This window comes from Cetorhinus maximus, chromosome 6, assembly GCF_964194155.1.
Source record: "Cetorhinus maximus chromosome 6, sCetMax3.hap1.1, whole genome shotgun sequence".
NCBI classification, from domain to species: domain Eukaryota; kingdom Metazoa; phylum Chordata; class Chondrichthyes; order Lamniformes; family Cetorhinidae; genus Cetorhinus; species Cetorhinus maximus.
The window spans coordinates 30,077,893-30,096,939 of NC_135884.1; the positions used below are offsets into that span (position 1 = coordinate 30,077,893).

The 19,047-nt window shown below is 44.0% G+C and overlaps 1 protein-coding gene across 1 annotated transcript in view; it reads left to right on the top strand.

The window, feature by feature from the left end:
• The window catches only part of cacna1db (calcium channel, voltage-dependent, L type, alpha 1D subunit, b), a 681,678-nt gene that overhangs the window by 352,569 nt on the left and 310,062 nt on the right, over nt 1-19,047 (top strand). Inside the window, exon 20 of the mRNA XM_078543507.1 lies at nt 3,160-3,289. Within this exon, the coding sequence (XP_078399633.1) occupies nt 3,160-3,289 (130 nt within the window). The remainder of the gene's footprint in view (nt 1-3,159; nt 3,290-19,047) is intronic.

Below are 19,047 nucleotides of genomic sequence, written 5' to 3' on the forward strand. Positions count from 1 at the left end.
AACCTAACTACATATGCAGGGGCGTGCTTAATCGGAAGCACACCTCTACCAGAGCTTTGACTGGGTAAACAATTGTCCTCTTGAAACAGATGTTCAGCTGCCTGAATAGGTCTGGAGGTCCCCTGCAACATAGCTCTGAAAATGTTTCCAGATTTTTTGTGCATTTCTATATGCTCCATAACTTTGCCCTGCAAAGGGGTCAACCCTCAGAGCTACCTGGGGAGGAAGCGGCAATGCAAGAGCAGGAAGAACAGCGGGTGACCGAGGAACAGCAAGGGCACCAATTCTGACAACTGCTACAGCTTTACAGCAGAAATTGTTGAGAAACACTTTCATTGAATTGTCTTTGCCCCCTGCGCTAACAGTCCTGCAAGTGAATGCTCTCACCTTCAATACCAACATGGGCATTGCTATCACTTTACTGGGCATAGTCAAACAAACAACAATGCAAAGAAACAGTGCATACCAAAAAACTGATTGCAAATAATTCATCTTACATTTGGGAACAAAGTAGTTCTAAAACTAAAGGTTACCATATTCAGATGCCTAGTGCTTGGACATATCTGCAGATTATTTTTATGAAAGTATTATCATCACCTGAATGCTAGGAAAGCAGATCTACTTAACCATTAAAACATAACCATGTTTTAAATTGTTGAGTATATCAATGATATAGCAAAATAAGAGTATTCAACCCCAGCTTTATGTGGGAAATCTGAATTTGGATATTTTTACTATTTACAGGTCCTGCCAAAGGGATTCTTTCCAATTAATCTGTTCACTCTACATTCCAAATTAATATCCTTGACCCTTATTTGGTATAAATGGGACTGGATACATTCTAGTTTCCAGGCAATAGTTTGCAAAGCACAATCATGAGTTATATTACCTGTTAGACCCAGGGGGCGGTCGAAATCGCCACAAGATTACCCACACCGGCCCATGCCTTGGGTGCTTTTGTCCCTTTGTCAGTCTGTCCCTTCCTTGGCCATGTCTGCTGGATGGTCCAAGACACTGGTCAAAAGCCTCCACCATCTCTGTGCTTCGGGAATCCTTTCTTATACTTTTATTATACAGCAAAGTGTATGGAGACAAGTTTAACCTAATTGTGGACTTCCACCTGATTTAACCTGTCCAGTTACAAAGATGCTACGTACTAATAGCAGCTGACCCAGGCTAGGCCAGTCTTCCATGATATCTTGTTTTTTTACACTCCTGGACTGTTAGCAGTGCAGCTATGGTAATACAAAAATACTGTAGAGATGTGATGTCCTTGATGGCCTCATGATTCCTTTGAGAGGTTCCCTCCCTTTGCTCCTTTCATTTACATTTCAATTCAAGTGTCTAGTCTACATTCTCATAGGAACATTGCTGTCTTTGCTTGATGTTCTGTCCTTATTTCTGCTGACCTTTTAATTTAATTTATTTAGCCACTTTGCCTATTACTTCTCTTTTAATTGTCCTGCTTATCCTACAACCCCTTCCCTAATGTTATTCGCAGCTGCAAGGCATAACAGTTTCTTAGGTCAATACAAACGTAAAACAAAACATATACATATACGGATAGATATTTGTGGGATTGCATGATAGCTGTATTCTAACAGAGGAGAGCCTGTTTTGTTATTGCATTCTAATGTTTTGAAACTATGGACATGCAAAATTGTTGAACAGAGGAGACCAACTAGTACATGTAGCCTGCCCTGTACAGTTGTGATGCCTGATGCTTCACAATTAAAACATTTACTACTCACCCAGGCCCTTGCAATTTCCTGGGCGAGGTGAAAAAACATACAAATCCAAAGTCAATTTGGGGAGCAGAGTGTGGGGGGATATCTGGAAAATTACTCTCTGATCCCACAAACAATTGAGTCAAGGAGACTCTGTAGACCTTGACTTTTATGTTGTTTTGCGTGATTTCCTATCTCCCCCCAACAACCTAACCCGCCTTTCCCAACCTTTCCTCCTACACCCTAGCCAAGAACCAGCGCAACTGTCTTTTGAAGGTACACTGCAAATTAGGAAGGTGCAACATTAGTAACAAACTGTTTGTTTATTTTAATTGGGATGTTGCCTTCATTACCTTGTTGTCAAAAAAATTTGTAAGGGTCTGAGAACACATTTGTTACGCATAAGCTTCATGATAAAAATTTAAAACTGACATTTTATAAACTCATAAAAAACTAACCCATGCTTGAAAGTCAACCTCGGGCTCTTGCGTGCACTTTCTCCTTATCGATTCTGAACTGCTTTGGATGGGGTTTAGAAGCACTGAGCCTCACAGTAGATGACAATACTTGCCACAAAGAGTTGTTTAAAAATAAAAAAAGGTCATTATAAGAAGGAAAAATGAACTGAGGAATGACAGGGACTACACTTGTCACAGCTTGTTTCCAGGTACATAACTGATGGCCACATCCAGCTCACACATAGACAAAGAGGTCTAAGGCCAAACAGAATTGGGCTTCAGGCCCAGTTGTAATAATTGTGGCGAGTGGCTGGCATCTGTCATGCCTTCAGAGACAGCTCATCTGTGTAGCAGGATGGAATTTTGGCATCATGCCTTGCTGGCAGCAGCCCTCATGTAAGTCTTGGAAGAGGGGCGAAATGGAGAAGGAGAATGAGAGATGGGTGCGATCGCGGACTGGCAGTGGCCTGCAGTAGTACTGTGGAGCTGAGATGAATATTCCTTCTACTAGTCAGTCCACGATAAAGTAAGTTTTTCTTTGGTTAGGCCACAGCAAACTTCTGAAAACCTAAGTGGAGCAAACCTGGTATCTGCATTCAGAAATTTCTACAAGGGGTCCTTAAACGGTATAGTGGAGATGAGTGCTTAAACAGGTGTTTGGCCCTTCGTTACCACAAAGGCCTAATGCCTCTTTAAGGCAGCCTCTGGGGGAAAAAAGGCCCTGATAAGTTTAGCAGTCACCCAATGCATGTATAGATCTGACATGGGCCATTACATTGTTGAATTCATCAAAGACAACAATATTGAATTTCTTCCCTGATGAAGCATTTTCAATAACTGAGATAAGTTATGTACAATACTTCAAAAAGGGGATTAGAAAACTGTAACTGAACATGACACAATTAAATGACTTTATTTACTTAGCTTCAGACAAGAATGATGTACTAAATAACGTGTAATTCTTTATACTTTAGGATCAGAGTGGCTTGTCACAGACTTATAAATCACCACATCTTTACAAATCTGATCCTCGTGTTCATTATGCTCAGCAGCATTTCCTTGGCTGCAGAAGATCCTATACGTAATCATTCTTTTCGTAATAAAGTAAGTAGATTGCATAAGTTATTTTACTTTAAATGGTAACAACTATTGCAGTTCTTCTAAATGTGAATTTCCAATATACACTTGAGCTGGTGATTTTACTCAACAAAAATTAGTCTCGTACCCATAAATGATCTGGATTACTGCCTACTTTTAACCAACACAGGGAAGTTGTGTAGTACCTCATAGCACTGAATTTCCCTCTTCAATAACCATACCCCAGTGAGACTTGGTGTTCAGGAGAGGAGGAAAAATATTGGCTGAAAAAAAACAAAAATACTCAAAAAGGGAAATTAATATATTGAATATATGTGAAAGAATGAATTCAACTTTTCATATGGGATTATTTACATATATGTTATCCCTTTAAGAGGCACGTTACTGACATTTCTGATATGTGACAGCTGAAAGTCACTGATTTCAATTCTTTCTTGTTTTGCGTGAATTGAGTAGATCCGTTTAAATTTCAGGTGGAAGCTTGGCCAGCCCAGGAATTGCCTGTCATCACTGAGGCACAGGGAGGCCAGCGCTGCTTTGGTGCAGTTTAGGAATGGCCTGTTGGTGCACAAGCCATTGGGCAAGTAGTTTCTCACCAGCGTACTTGCCCCATCCTTGATGTACAGTGTGGCAAATATGTTCCAACTACCTGTAGGCAAAGCTGGAGGCAGGCCAAGACCTGAAAGTGTGCAGGCATGAAGTGCAAATGTGAAGTTGTGTTTTCCTGAGCTGCTAACAGCAATGTTTGGAAAATCAGTCTTCCATTCTGATAGATTCTTGGATAATCCAGTAGGGTCAGCATTCCTGGTGGAAATGGATAGTATAAGTGACCTCAAATTGGGCTAAATTCCTCTTGATTGCTCTCTTGCAGCTACTTCTGCAAGTACAAATGATGTGGACTCTGGATGAATATAGGACAAAGTTTGGCTAGAGAATATCTCTTTGGAGATAATACTGGAGGTTTGATCACATAATACTTAATCATGTGACATCTGATCACATGATACTGATTTCACTGCATTTGATGATATGACAGTTAACCACATTTGCCAATTTTATTGCATTTACCTTATAAATGCTGGGTCCCAGTAGTCTAGTATCTTTGCTTACCGTTTGCGTCAGCAGCTAATGTACAAGAAGCATGGAAGTAGGAAGCGACCCTGTGAGCAGGCAAAGAAAGTGCATAAGCGTAAACAACAGACTTGAATGCAAAGTGTGAATTCTGCTTTTCTTTCAAGTTGCTACCAGCAGTGCCTGGGCAATGCATTTTCCATTTCTAGAGACTGCCGGACAATCTGGGAAGGGTCAGCAAACTGACAGTGAACTTGATCTCCAACAACTGACCTATGATAGAGATAGAAAACAGCACCCAGGATACTTGCTCCTGATCAATAACCAGTGACCCCAGGATGGAGAGAGAAAAAAATAAAATAAAAGACTTTCAATTAATATAGCACCTTTCACAATTTCAGGACATCCCAAAGTGCTTTACAACCAGCTGTCATGACCATGATCCTATCCCTGAAATACTTATGGACATATTGAACTTTTAAGTAAGATGTGTTTTTTAAAAAGGACATACAGTCTCAGCCCCTTTTGCTTGTAAGGTAACTACTTGCTGGAAAATTCCTATGTGATTACTTGACCAACCAGTTCAGAGGGAACAGAATGTCGCACCTAAAAGGTGTAACATGGCCTACTTCAGACAAAGATACTTTAAAGGAAAATATACAATGCAAACAGAACTGTAATCTCCTGTGGTTGAGGAGATAATGGAAAATGATTACCATCTCAGCTGAAACCACCTCCTGTTGAGTTATATACCAGACTGTGAACATGAACTGAATTGAAAAGAAAACAGATCTGGATGAAAGACATGCTTGTTTTTCCCTTCCAGGAACACACAAGGAAATGGGGTTTTAAAAAGCCAAGTGCAACCCTAGTTCTGTGTGCTGGCCTGGTGTTCTGTTCTGGTGTTTGTGTGCTGTGAAGATCACAGCTGAAGAACACCAACTGGACATCTCTGTGCTTGCAGGTAAAAAAAACTCTCTCTCTCTGATTACTGGAAACAAATTGCAAGTCAGCAAAGCTACAGTTGAAAGGAAACAGGGCAACTCCTTTCAGCTAACCTGCAGAACCAAGAATCTCCAAAACCAACTGCTCAACTGCCAAAATCAGCGCTACCGGAATTACCCCAACTTAAAGGCCACAACGTTTCACCATCTACTCCTCACGGACAAGCCAAAGGACTGATTTGTATATCATTTTAACTTTTACTTTTGGACTCAATTTCTTGTTTCTAATCTGTGTGAATGTGTGTTGCTTTTTTTATTATTTTTTTCTCATCTTTAGTGACTAATAAACTCACTCTTTCTTTGACTCAAGACAGCCTGGGTAAATTGGCTCCTTTTAAAACATAAATACATTTGGACTGGGAAAAGGTATTCACAGGGAAGGGATCCTTTTTAAATTAACCTTATTGTGACCAACCGAGGGGGTTGAATAAAGAAAGGGAGCCAGTCCATCCCTCCTCACGCGGGAGCACAACAATATGGGGTACCTCGTCCGGGATCATAAATTGGGGGAACCTCGCCCTGGGACTGGTCACAACACAGCAAAATACTTTTGAAGTGTAGTTGCCATTGTGCTTTAGGAAATGCGGCAGCCAATTTACACACAACAAACTCTCAGGAAAAACAACATGATAATGTCTAGATAAATTGTTTTTTAGTAATGTTGATTGAAGGATAAATATTGACCAAGGCACCAGGAACAACTCTCCTGCTATTCTTCAAAACAGTGCCATGTGATCTTTTACTCCCAGCTTCCAACTCAGTTGGCTGGACGGTGGGTTTGTGATACAGAGTGACGCCAACAGCACAGATTCAATTTCCGTACCGGCTGAGGTCATCCATGAAGGCCCCGCCTTCTTACCTCACCCCTCGCCTGAAGTGTGGTGACCCTTAGGTTAAAGTCACCAGTAGTCATCTCTCTCCCTGATGAGAGAGCAGCCTATGGTCCTCTGGGATTATGGTGACTTTCATTTCCATCTGAGAGAACAGATGGGCCTTGGTTTAATGTCTCATCTGAAAGTCATCTCTGATGGTGCAGCACTCCCTTAGTACTGCTGTGGAGTGTCAGCCTAGATTTTCATGTCTAGGTCTCTGGAATGGGACATGTGCCCCACAACCTGTAGAGTCGGAGGCAAGTTGCAACCAACTTAGCTACAGCTGGCACCATGTGCTTGATTTTCATGTCAGTGTTCTGATGCCTCTGGGATGTACTGTGTTTGAGTTTTGGAAATGCAGTCTTACCAAGTGTATTACCAGTGAACTATCTGGTTGGCTATAGTCCTATGACTCTGCCATGAGGCAAGCATTGTAGGCTGCCATTTCTAACTAGTTGAATAAAGACTCTCATTGAGACAAACACTGGTGAAGATGGTCCTTATACATTGAAACATGGTGCTCAGGATAGAGACAAAATAGATTTTTGAACCCAGGAAAAGGTGCAGAGAAGACACTGAGAATCCAGGAACACAGGTTCAAATCTACAAACATGCAGCTGAAAAGGACAAAGGAAATCAGACAAAGGCTGCAAGTGAGATACAGCTCAGAAAAGCATACAGAAAAGTACAAATCTGCAGAAAGCTGCTAAAAATATGGGGTGAGTGAACATGGCAAACTTTGTAAACTTTCCAATTCCATTTCCAGTCAAAATGAATGGTGATATATTGCAGAATTGACAGTTTTTTCGCTTAGAATGGCAAAACTATGAGATTGCAACAGGCTTAGTGAAGAAGCCTGAACCGATAAGAGTAGCCGCACTGTTAATACTGCTGGGGAAGGACTGCTACAAAGTGTATACGACCTTAAATCTAATTGATGAGCAAAGAAAAAAGACAACAGAGATTTTGAATGCCTTGAACGTACATTTTTAACCCCGAGTGAATGTTTCGTATGAAACGTTACGTATTCAACACTAGAGTTCAGAGTGAAAACGAGACCATTCAACGGTACGTGACAACAGTAATGCAGCTTTCACAATCATGTGAATTCGGACAGCTAAAAGGCGATCCAATTAAAGATAGACTAATCTTAGGCATGAGAGACCACTCAGTGAGAGAGAGTCTACTGAAAGATGAGAAACTGACACTAAAGAAAGTGATAGATGTGTGTCGAATTGCGGAAGTTGTGAAACATCAGCTAGAGCTAATGTATGGCAGAGCAGACCAGGAGATATATTATGCTGAGAGACAGTTCAAGCCAAAAGAACAAGGCAATCGCAGACAAAGAGCTGGATGTAAATACTGCGGAAGTCAGCAAGCACAGGAAAAGAAGGATTGCCAGACACTTTTTTTTATTCATTCAAAGGATGTGGTCTTCGCTGGCTAGGCCAACATTTATTGCCCATCCCTAGTTGCCCTTGAGAAGATGGAGGTGAGCTGCCTTCTTAACCGCTGCAGCCCATGTGGTGTAGGTCTACCCACAGTGTTGCTAGGAAGGGAGTTCCAGGATTTTGACCCAGTGACAGTGAAGGAACGGTGATATATTTCCAAGTCAGGATGGTGAGTGACTTGGAGGGGAACTTCGAGGTGGCAGTGTTCCCATGTATCTGCTGCTGTTGTCTTTCTGGATGGTAGTGGTCTTGGGTTTGGAAGGTGCTGTCTAAGGAGCCTTGGTGAATTCCTGCAGTGCATTCGGTAGACACTGCTGCCACTGTGCGTCGTTGGTGGAGGGAGTGAACGTTTGTGGATGTGTGCCAATCAAGCTGGCTGCTTTGTCCTGGACAGTGTCAAGCTTCTTGAGTGTTGTGGGAGCTGCACTCATCCAGGCAAGTGGGGTGTATTCCACCACACTTCTGACATGTGCCTTGTAGTTGGTAGATAGGCTTTGGGGAGTCAGGAGGTAAGTTACTCGTCAGAGGATTCCTAGCCTCCAAGCTGCTCTTGCAGCCACAGTATTTATATGGCTAGTCCAGTTCAGTTTCTGGTCAATGGTAACCCCCAGGATGTTGATAGTGGGGGATTCAGTGATGGTAATGCCAGGGGCGATGGTTAGATTGTCTCTTGTGTGGCACGAATGTTATTTACCATTTGTCAGCACAAGCCTTAATATTGTCCAGGTCTTGCTGCATTTGGACAAGGACTCCCTCAGTATCTGAGGAGTCGTGAATGCTGCTGAACATTGTGCAATCATCAGTGAACATCCCCACTCCTGACCTTAGGATGGAAGAAAGGTCATTGATGAAGCAGCTGAAGATGGTTGGGCCAAGGACATTACCTTAGGAAGTCCTGCAGTGATGTCTTGGAGCTGAGATGGCTGACCTCCAACAACCGCAACCAGCTTCCTTTGTGTTAGGTATGACTTTGACCAGTGGAGATTTTCCCCTGATTCCCATTGACTCCAGTTTTGCTCGGGTTCCTTGATGCCACACTTGGTCAAATGCAGCCTTGGTGACAAGGGCAGTCACTCTCACCTCACCTCGGGAGCTCAGCTCTTTTGTCTATGTTTCAACCAATGCTGTAATGTGGTCAGGAGCTGTGTGGCAGAACCCAAACTGGGCATCAGTGACCAGGTTATTGCTAAGCAAGTGCTGCTTGATTGCACTGTTAATGACCCCTTCCATTACTTTACTGATGATCGAGAGTAGGCTGATGGGTGGTAATTGGCTAGTTGGATTTGCCCTGCCTTTTGTGTACAGGACATACCTGGGCAATTTTGCACATAGCCGGGTAGATGCTAGTGTTGTAGCTCTACTGAAACAGCTTGGCAAGGCAAGTTCTGGAGCACGTCTTCAGTACTATTGCCGAAATATTGTCAGGGCCCATAGCCTTTGCACTATCAGTGGATCAACCCTGGTAAAATGAAGAATGCATGCCAGGAGCAGTACCAGGCATACCTAAAAATGAGGTGTCAACCTGGTGAAGCTATAACACAGGACTACTTGCGTGCTAACCAGCATAAGCAGCAAGTGATAGACAGAGCTAAGCCTTCAGCTGTTTTCTTGATATCACATGGAGTGAATTGAATTGGCTGAAGACTGGCAATTGTGATGCTGGGGACCTCTGGAGATCGAGATGGATCATCCACTTGGCACTTCTGGCTGAAGATTGTAGCAAATGCTTCAGCCTTATCTTTTGCACTGATGTGTTGGGCTCCCTCATCATTGAGGATGGGGATATTTGTGGAGCCTCCTCCTCCAGTGAGTTGTTGAATTGTCCATCACCATTCACGACTGGATGTGACAGGACTGCAGAGCTTCAATCTGATCCGTTGGTTGTGGGATCGCTTAGCTGTCTATCACTTGCTGCTTATGCTGTTTGCCACACAAGTGGTACTGTGTTAGAGCTTCACCAGGTTGACACCTCATTTTTACGTAAGCCTGGTGCTGCTCCTGCCATGCTTTCCTGCACTCTTCATTGAAGCAGGGTTGATCCACTGGCTTGATGGTAATGGTAGCTTGGGGGAAATGCTGGGCCATGAGTTCACAGATTGTGGTTGAGTACAATTCTGCTGCTGCTGATGGTCCACAGTGCCTCATGGATGCCCATTCTAGAGTTGCTAGATCTGTTCGAAACCTATCCCATTTAGCACGGTGATAGTGCCACACAACATAATGGAGGGTATACTCAATGTGAAGGCGGGACTTTGTCTCTACAAAGACTGTGCAGTGGTCACTCCTACCGATACTGTCATGGACAGATGCATCTGTGGCAGGCAGGTAGTTGAGGATGAGGTCAAGTATGTTTTTCCCTCTTGTTGGTTCCCTCACCACCTGCCACAGGCCCAGCCATGAACTTTAGGACTCGGCTAGCTCAGTCAGTAGTCGTCTACTGAGCTACTGAGCCACTCTTGGTGATGGACCTCGAAGTCCCCCACCCAGAGCACATTCTGCGCTCTTGCCACCCTCAGTGCTTCCTCCAAGTGTTGTTCAACATGGAGGAGCACTGATTCATCAGCTGAGAGAGGGTGGTATGTGGTAATCATCAGGAGGTTTCCTTGCCCATGAGACTTCATGTGGTCTGCAGTCGGTCTTAAGGACTCCCAGGGCAACTCCTGACTGTATACCATTGTGCCACCACCTCTGCTGGGTCTGTCCTGCCAGTGGGACAGGACATACCCAGGGATGGTGATGGCAGTGTCTGGGACATTATTTGGAAGATATGATTCCATATGTCAAGCTGTCGCTTGACTAGTCTGTGAGACAGCTCTCCCAATTTTGGCACCAGCCTCCAGATGTTAGTAAGGAGGACTTTGCAGAGTCGACAGGGCTGAGTTTGCTATTGTTGTTTCTGGTGCCTAGGTCGATGCCGGGTGGTCCGGTTTCATTCCTTTTTTGAGACTGGTGGTTTGATACAACATTTCAGAGGGCATTTAAGAGTCAACCACATGTAGGTTAGACCAGGTAAAGACGACAGATTTCCTTCCCTAAAGGGGGCTTAGTGAACCAGTTGTGTTTTTACAATAATCGACAAGGGTTTCATAGTCATCGTTAATTCCAGATTTTTATTCAATTCAAATTCCACCATTTGAACCTGGCTGCCAGAGCATTACGCTGGGTGTCTGGATTACTAGTCCAGTGACAATACCACTACACCATCACCTCCCCCATGTGGAACACAGACTCACAACGTGTCACAGCATACAAAACCATTGACAGCAGAACATATCCTAGAGGAGTACAAAGATGCGTTTACAAGGTTGGGACGTCTACTAGGAGAATATAATCTAGAAGCAGACGAGAGTGTAAGACCAATTCAGCATCTGCCGAGAAGAGTTCCAGCTGCCCTCAAGTCAAGCTTAAAAGACAAGATAGAAGAGCTGGAAAAGAGGGGAGTAAATAAAATGTGACAACTCCCACACCTGGCTTTCCATAGTCATGTGACTCTGCCATGAGGCAAGCATTGTTGGCTGCCATTTCTAACTAGTTGTATAAAGACTCTCCCTGAGACAGACACTGGTAAAGAGTGCTGTTCTTATAGATTGAAACACACTGATAGGATGATGGTGGAGGCAGCCGGGAAACCATTCATCTCCAATTAACTACCTATTAAGTTCCTTGAAGAACTTGTTATTGAGCTGGAGAGACCAGGAATACAGTTTTGAAATCATAGAATGCCAAAACCGAACAGCCTGGTGGATGTTAGTGCGCAGCTAATGGGTGCAATGCGGGGAGTGATTTATGCTGAAGGAATTATTTTGGCAAAAAGGTTTAATTTTCTCAGAGTGGGTCTACTACCTTTCCATTGGTCGTTTGGCCAATTGTCTGCGCCATGAGACTCCTAGCCCTCTGACCTCCTACCTCCTCTATCTTGCAAGGCAGTGGCAAACCCAGTCAAGACTGCCGTCTGCCTTAAGGAGGATTGTACTCCAGAATCAGTTCCCACCTTCTGGCAGCACTCAGTGCCACTAATTACGGAATCTGTATTTAAATAAAGTGAGGGTTTGGGAAATGATCTGGACATCAGCTTCCTGACCCTGGGTTGTAAGTCATGTCCCATAAGCAGCAGAGGGAACATCAACCATGGGTCTTGCTCCTGATCCTCTCAGTATGTGCTGACCCCTACAACTCGGTCTTGCTCTGTGTGTGTCTCTCTCTTTCATTTCTCTAGTCAACAGGGTACTATCCCCCCTCCCCCCAACAAGCTCTTCCTTCCCCATTTCCCCAACAAGCATTCTGTTTCTGTGGCCATGTTTCTTTGCTCTCCAATCTATAGGAATCTGTGATGCTGATATAAAGTTAAAATAAAATAAGGTAAAATAATTAAATTGTTCAGCAAAGGTGAACTCCTGCATATGCATACTTCGATTATGTCAGTGTTCTCAACATTTTTGTGGCCAGACCCCATGGGAAAACTTTCAACCAAGAATCTGAAGATGGGCGCAGCAGTTAAAAATCCAGAAGGTAGCTCGGTCTCCGTCAGGATGCCCAAGGTCATCTGAAGTAATTTCAAGGTGGGCCCGTAAATAGGCAAGCAGCACACCAATCTTTTTTAGGCAGGGACAGTTAGTTGCTTATGCAAATGAGAGTCCTGCACTGGTTGTAGGATCACAGCTAAAGTTTTCAGATACAAGTGGACAGAGCTTGCATAGTGCACATCCAATTCATTTAAACCAGGTATTGAATAGCCTGGTTAACAATCCTTGAAGGGGAAATTTTGTGGGGCTAGAAAGATCAGGAGCATTCTTGCTGTTGTCACAAAAATGATGTGGCCTACTGTCCCATGCTCACCATTTTCCCAGCCACCACCCTGACGTTACAGCTATCTCAATGCAGGTGATGGCTGCATGCCCTTTCACAAGCAGTGAGCTATAGCAGTGTGTCTGTTTAGCACCCATAGATCAGTGATTATTTTAAAATGAAACTTGAAACAGAAATTGGTTCAGGTCTTCTAATATCTTCGGGTGGGCATGGCTGTAACTTCAGACCCATTTTGGAAGAAAGTTAAAAATTCCATCCCTGTTCACCCTTGAAAACTTGATTAGGCCGCCAAAAATTCTTGGAACTTCTCGCATCCCTCTATCTACGGGTATCGCTATGCTATATTTTGTAATATTGGGCTGGAATTTTCTGATTTTCACTTACACTGAAATTTAGGCCATTGTCTTCACCGAGCTTGCCAATGGGAAACTTAGGTTAAGGTTCCTGCGGGACTCATTGCCTACGTAAATACTGGTGTTGTCATCCAAAAGCAGTGTCAGTTTCCAAATGTATGACACACAACTCCATCTCACCACCACCTCCCTCCATCTCTACACTTTCTCTAAATTGTCACACTGCTTGGCCGATATCCAGTAGCAGTAGTATTTTCCTGCAGTATTTTCTGGCAGCTGAATATTGGAAAGATCTAAGCAATTGTTTTCGATCCCCACATCAAACTCCATTCTCTAGCTACTGGCTCCATCTCTTCTCCTGGAAACTATCTGAGGCTAAACAAGACTGTTCACAACCTTGGTGTCATTTTTGACCGCGAGATGATCTTCCTACCAGATAGATGTACCATCCCTAAGTCCGCCTATTTATACCGCTGTAGCATTGCCTGACTGAAACCCACATCTATGCCTTTGTTACCTCTAGACTTGACAATACCAATGCACTCCTGGACAACCTCCTAGTTTCTACCCTCCATAAGCTTGTGACCATTCAAAACCCTGCTGCCCAAGTCCTAAATTGTATCAAGTCCCATTCACCCATCACTCCTGTGTTCGCTGACCTACTTGACTCCTGGTTAGGAAATGTCCTATAGGGAAAGAAATCTGCAGTCTTTACCTGGTCTGGCCTACATGTGACTCCAGACGCACAGCAGTGTGGTTGATTATTAAATGCCCACTCAAATGGCCTAGCAAGCCAATCAGTTATGTCAAACCTCCACAGAAAAATCAATAAGGACCGAAACTGGATTTATGATCCGGCATCAACCTGGCCACCGGAAACAACAAGGGCACATTCAGTCCTGTCAATCCTACAAAGTCCTCCTTACTAACATCTGGGGGCTTGTGGCACAATTGGGAGAGCTGTCCCACAGACTAGTCATGTAGAAGCCTGACATAGTTACACTCATGGAATCATACCTTAATGACAATGTCCCAGACACCACCATCACCATCCCTTGGTATGTCCTGTCTCACTGGCAGGACAGACCCACCAGAGTTAGTGGCACAGTAGTATACGATTGGGAGGGAGTGCCCTGCAACTCCTCCATATTCACTCTGGGCTCCATGAAGTCTCATGGCATCAGGCCAAACGCAGGCAAGGAAACCTCCTGCTGATTACCCCCTACTGTGCCCCCCTCAGCTGACAAATCAGTACTCCTCCATATAAAAGCAAAAAACTGCGGATGCTGGAAATCCAAAACAAAAATAAAAATACCTGGAAAAACTCAGCAGGTCTGGCAGCATCTGAGGAGAAGAGTACAGTTAACATTTTGAGTCCGAATGACCCTTCAACAGAACTAAGTAAAAATAGAAGCGAGGTGAAATATAAGCTGGTTTAAGCGGGGATGGGACAAGTAAGCTGGATAGAGGGCCAGTGATAGGTGGAGATAACCAAAAGATGACACAGACAAAAGGACAAAGAGATGTTGAAGGTGGTGATATTATCTAAGGAATGTGCTAATTAAGAGTAGAAAGCAGGACAAGCAAGGTACAGATAGCCCTTGGGGTGTGGTGGGGTGAAGGAATCAAAAAAGGCTAAAAGGTAGAGATAAAACAATGGATGGAATACATTTAAAAATAATGGAAATAGGTGGGAAAAGAAAAATCTATATAAATTATTGGAAAAAAAGGGGGGGGATCGGAAAGGGGGTGGGGATGAAGGAGAGAGTTCATGATCTAAAATGGTTGAACTCAATATTCAGTCCGGAAGGCTGTAAAGTGCCTAGTCGGAAGATGCGGTGCTGTTCCTCCAGTTTGCGTTGAGCTTCACTGGAACAATGCAGCAAGCCAAGGACGGACATGTGGGCATGAGAGCAGGGTGGAGTGTTGAAATGGCAAGCGACAAGGAGGTCTGGGCAATGCTTGCGGACAGACCGAAGGTGTTCTGCAAAGCGGTCACCCAGTCCTCCAGAGTACTCCTCCATGTTGAACACCAGTTGGAAGAAGCACTGTGGGTGGAATGGGCACAGAATGTACTCTTGGTGGGGAACTTCAACGTCCACCATCCAGTATGGCTCAGTAGCACCACTACTGACTGAGCTGGCTGAGCCCTAAAGGGCATAGCTGCTAGACTGGGTCTGCGGCAGGTGGTGAGGGAACCAACAAGAGGGAAAATCCTACTTGACCTCATCCTCACCAAGCTACCTGTCGCAGTACATCTGTCCATGACAGTGCTGGTAGGAGTGACCACTGCACAGTCCTTGTGGAGATGAAGTCCTGTCCTCACATTGAGGACGCACTCCATCATGTGTGGCACTACCACTGTGCTAAATGGGATAGATTTTGAAGTGATCTAGCAACCCAAAACTGGGCATCCATGAGGCGCTGTGGGCCATCAACAGTAACAGAATTGTATTCAACCTCAACCTGTAACGTCATAGTCTGGCATATCCCCCACTCTACCATTACCATCAAGCTGGAGGATCAACCCTGGTTTAATGAAGAGTGCAGGAGAAGCATCAGGCACACATAAGAATGAGCTGTCAACCTCATCAAGCTACAACACAGGACTACTTGCATGCTAAACAGCATAAGCAACATGCGATAGAGCTAAGTGATGCCACAACCAACAGATCAGATCTAAGGCTTGCAGTCCTGCCGCACGCAGCTGTGAATGGTGGTGGACAATTAAACAACTAATTGGAAGAGGAGGCTCTACAAATATACCCATCCTCAATGATAGAGGACCTCAGTGCAAAAGACAAGGTTGAAGCATTTGCAACCAACTTCAACCAAAAGTGTCACGTGGATGATCAATCTCTGCCTCCTACTTTGGTCTCTGGCATCACAGATGCCTGTCTTTAGCCAATTTGATTTATTCCACGTGATATCAAGAAATGGCTGAAGGCACTGGATACTGCAAAGGCTATGGGCCCTGATAACATGCCGGCAATAGTATTAAAGACTTGTGCTCCAAGACTAGCTGCACCCCTAGACAAGCTGTTCCAGTACAGCTACAGCACTGGTATCTACCTGGCTATGTGCAAAATTGCCCAGGTATGTCCTGTACACAAAAAGCAGGACAACTCCAATCCGGCCAATTACCGCCCTATCAATCTACTCTCGATCATCAGCAAAGTGATGGAAGGTATCGTCGAGAGTGCCATCAAGTGACACTTACTCAGCAATAATCTGCTCATTGATGCTCGGTTTGGATTCAGCCAGGGTCACTCAGTCCCTGACCTCATTACAGCCTTGGTCCAAACATGAACAAAAGAGTTGGACTCAAGAGGTGAGGTGCAAGTGACTGTCCTTGAAATCAAGACCGTTTTTGACTGAGTATGGCATCAAGGACCCCTAGCAAAACTGGAGTCAATGGAAATCAGGGGGAAAACTCTCCACTGGTTGGAGTCATACCAAGTACAAAGGAAGATGTGGTTGTTGGAGGTCAGTCATCTCAGCCCTGGGACATTGCTGCAGGAGTTCCTCAGGATAGTGTCATAGACCCAACCATCTTTAGCTGCTTCGTCAATGAACTTCCCTCCATCATTAGGTGAGAAGTGTAATTTTCACTAATGATTGCAAAATGTTCAGCTGCATTTGTGGCTCCTCAGATACTGAAGCCATCTGTGATCATATTTATCAAGACCTGGACAACATTTAGGCTTAGGCTGATAAGTGGCAAGTAACATTCGAGCCACACAAATGGCAGGCAACCGTCTCCAGCAAGAGAGAATGTGACCATCGCCCCATGACATTCAATGGCATGACCATCGATGAATCCCCCACCATCAACGTCTTGAGAGTTACCATTGACCAGAAACTGAACTGGACCAGCCATATAAATACTGTGGCTACAAGAGCAGGTCAAAGGCCGGGAATTCTGCAGTGAGTAACTCATCTCCTGACTCCCCAAAGCCTGTCCACATCTACAAGGCACAAATCAGGATTGTGATAGAATACTGTCCACTTGCCTGGATAAGTGCGGCTCCAACAACACTCAAGAAGCTTGACACCATCCAAAACAAAGCAGCCTGCTTGATTTGCACCTCCTTAAACATAATTCCTTCCACCACCGGTGCACAGTGGCAACAGTGTGTACCATCTACAAGATATACTGCAGCAACTCACCAAGGCTCCTTGGGCAGCAGCTTCCAAACTCGTGACCTCTATAACTTAGAAGGACAAGGGCAGCAGATACATGGGAACACCACCATCTGCAACTTCCCCTCCAAGCCACACACCATCCTGACTTGGAACTATATCACCGTTCCTTCACTGTTGCTGGTCAAAATCCTATAATTCTCTTCCTAACAGCACTGTGGGTGTACCTATACCACATGGACTGCAGCAGTTCAAGAAGGCGGCTCACCACCACCTTCTCAAGGGCAATTAGGGATAAACAATAAATGCTGCCCTAGACGGTGACACCTACATCCTGTGAAAGAATATTAAAAAAATCTTTGATCAAGCTTTTGATCATCTGCCTTAATATCTCCTTATATGGTCAGTGTCAAATTTTGTTTGACCTTGTGATATTTAACCTTTAGAGTGATATATTATTTGAAGTTGTTAAATAGGTTAAGTAGGCCAAAATGCAGCTTCACCAAAAGATGAAATATATTGGACAGCTCTCTTCTGACATAGTACCTCACTCTTAGACCCTATTGTATCTGCTGTTGCTGTTCCCATTGCAATATTTTGCAAAACAGAGGTACATTTATTGGGAGGCTCATCCAACTACTTTGTCCTTCTGATTCATGGAGGGCAGGCAGGGGGCCTAAATTTTAGGGGCTGGATTTTTTTGCTGGTGGGGTTTCTTGCCCATTGAAAAAGTCAGTGGAAACACCCACTTGCCCCTGATGGCTGCCCCACAGCGAGTTAACGTTAATTTTTGCCCCTATCTCGTGAGGAACTCCCATCTTAAGAGAGCTGCTGGCCATCTGGTTGGCAGGTAGCCCTCTGGTCTCAGCAATGCCACTGGGAACAATGGTCACTGCTTCGATTACATTGAGTCCCACAGAGAAAAGTGCTGGGAGCCCACGATGGAGGGAATTTGGTTTGGAAGACAAGGAGATGAGGCCCCAGTGGAGTTGTGGTGAGGTAGTTGGGGGCCGGGCTGTCCTGACCTCCTCCCGCTGGCCTAAAAATTGCGACATAACACCCTAAGTCTCACCCAGTCCCCATAAAATTGGTCAGCTCAGTGGTAGGCAGCAGGAAGTATAGCGGCAAAATTTTACAGGCCCTCCACAGTCATGATAGGGGACCGTAATATTCCTTAGAATCTGACAGCAGTTTAAGTATAGTTCACGTCTCAGTTGGAAAATACTTACTAAAAAATTGCTATCAAACTTCAGAAATTTCAGTAACCCAATATCAGGGCCTTGCTGCAGCTAACCTTTTGGTTGCATTGTTCACATCTTATCCAGGAAATTCATTGCAAATTGTCTTTTGCTTGGAATATAGCTGTGTAAACAAGTGGCAAAAGATTTCAGCACCTGAATTGCAGAAGTGGCACAAATGTTCAATAAAATTTACACGTAATGATGCCTTGCCATAAATCTGCTGTAAATCATTTTTGTGCGAAGTTCCTCAGGAAAAAATTGCACAACTTTACTTTTATGCCATAATTATAATATGGCTTCTCTCCCATCCTCCATTTTCCTTTCTGTTTTATTCTTTTTCGTTATATCACTCTCTCTCCTGTCACTTCTACTTCTCCCCCTCCATATTTATGTTCTCATTTTTTTTCTTTTGCCTTTGGTTTTGAGCATAAATTTGATTTATTTCTGTTTCACAGTATTTTTGACTCAGTATATCTGAATTTTACTTTTGTAGAACATGATATTTTTGATATATTCATCATGAAATAGAACATTTCTTACGAGGCTAGCATTTATTGCTCATCCCTAATTACCCTGAAATATGGTGGCCAGACTTTTGAACTGCTGCAGTCCATGTGGTTCACACATGCAAAATGGGTGGCCAGTCTGATCACATAATTTTCCCACCAAGCAGTTTACGTTAAAATGACCCAACATATCAACATTGATATATAAGAACATAAGAAATAAGAACTGGAAAAGGCCATTGGGTCCTTCAAGCCTGCTCTGCCATTCATTAAGGCTCATGAGTCTTTGGACTGTCTTCCCCAGAGAGCAGTGGAAA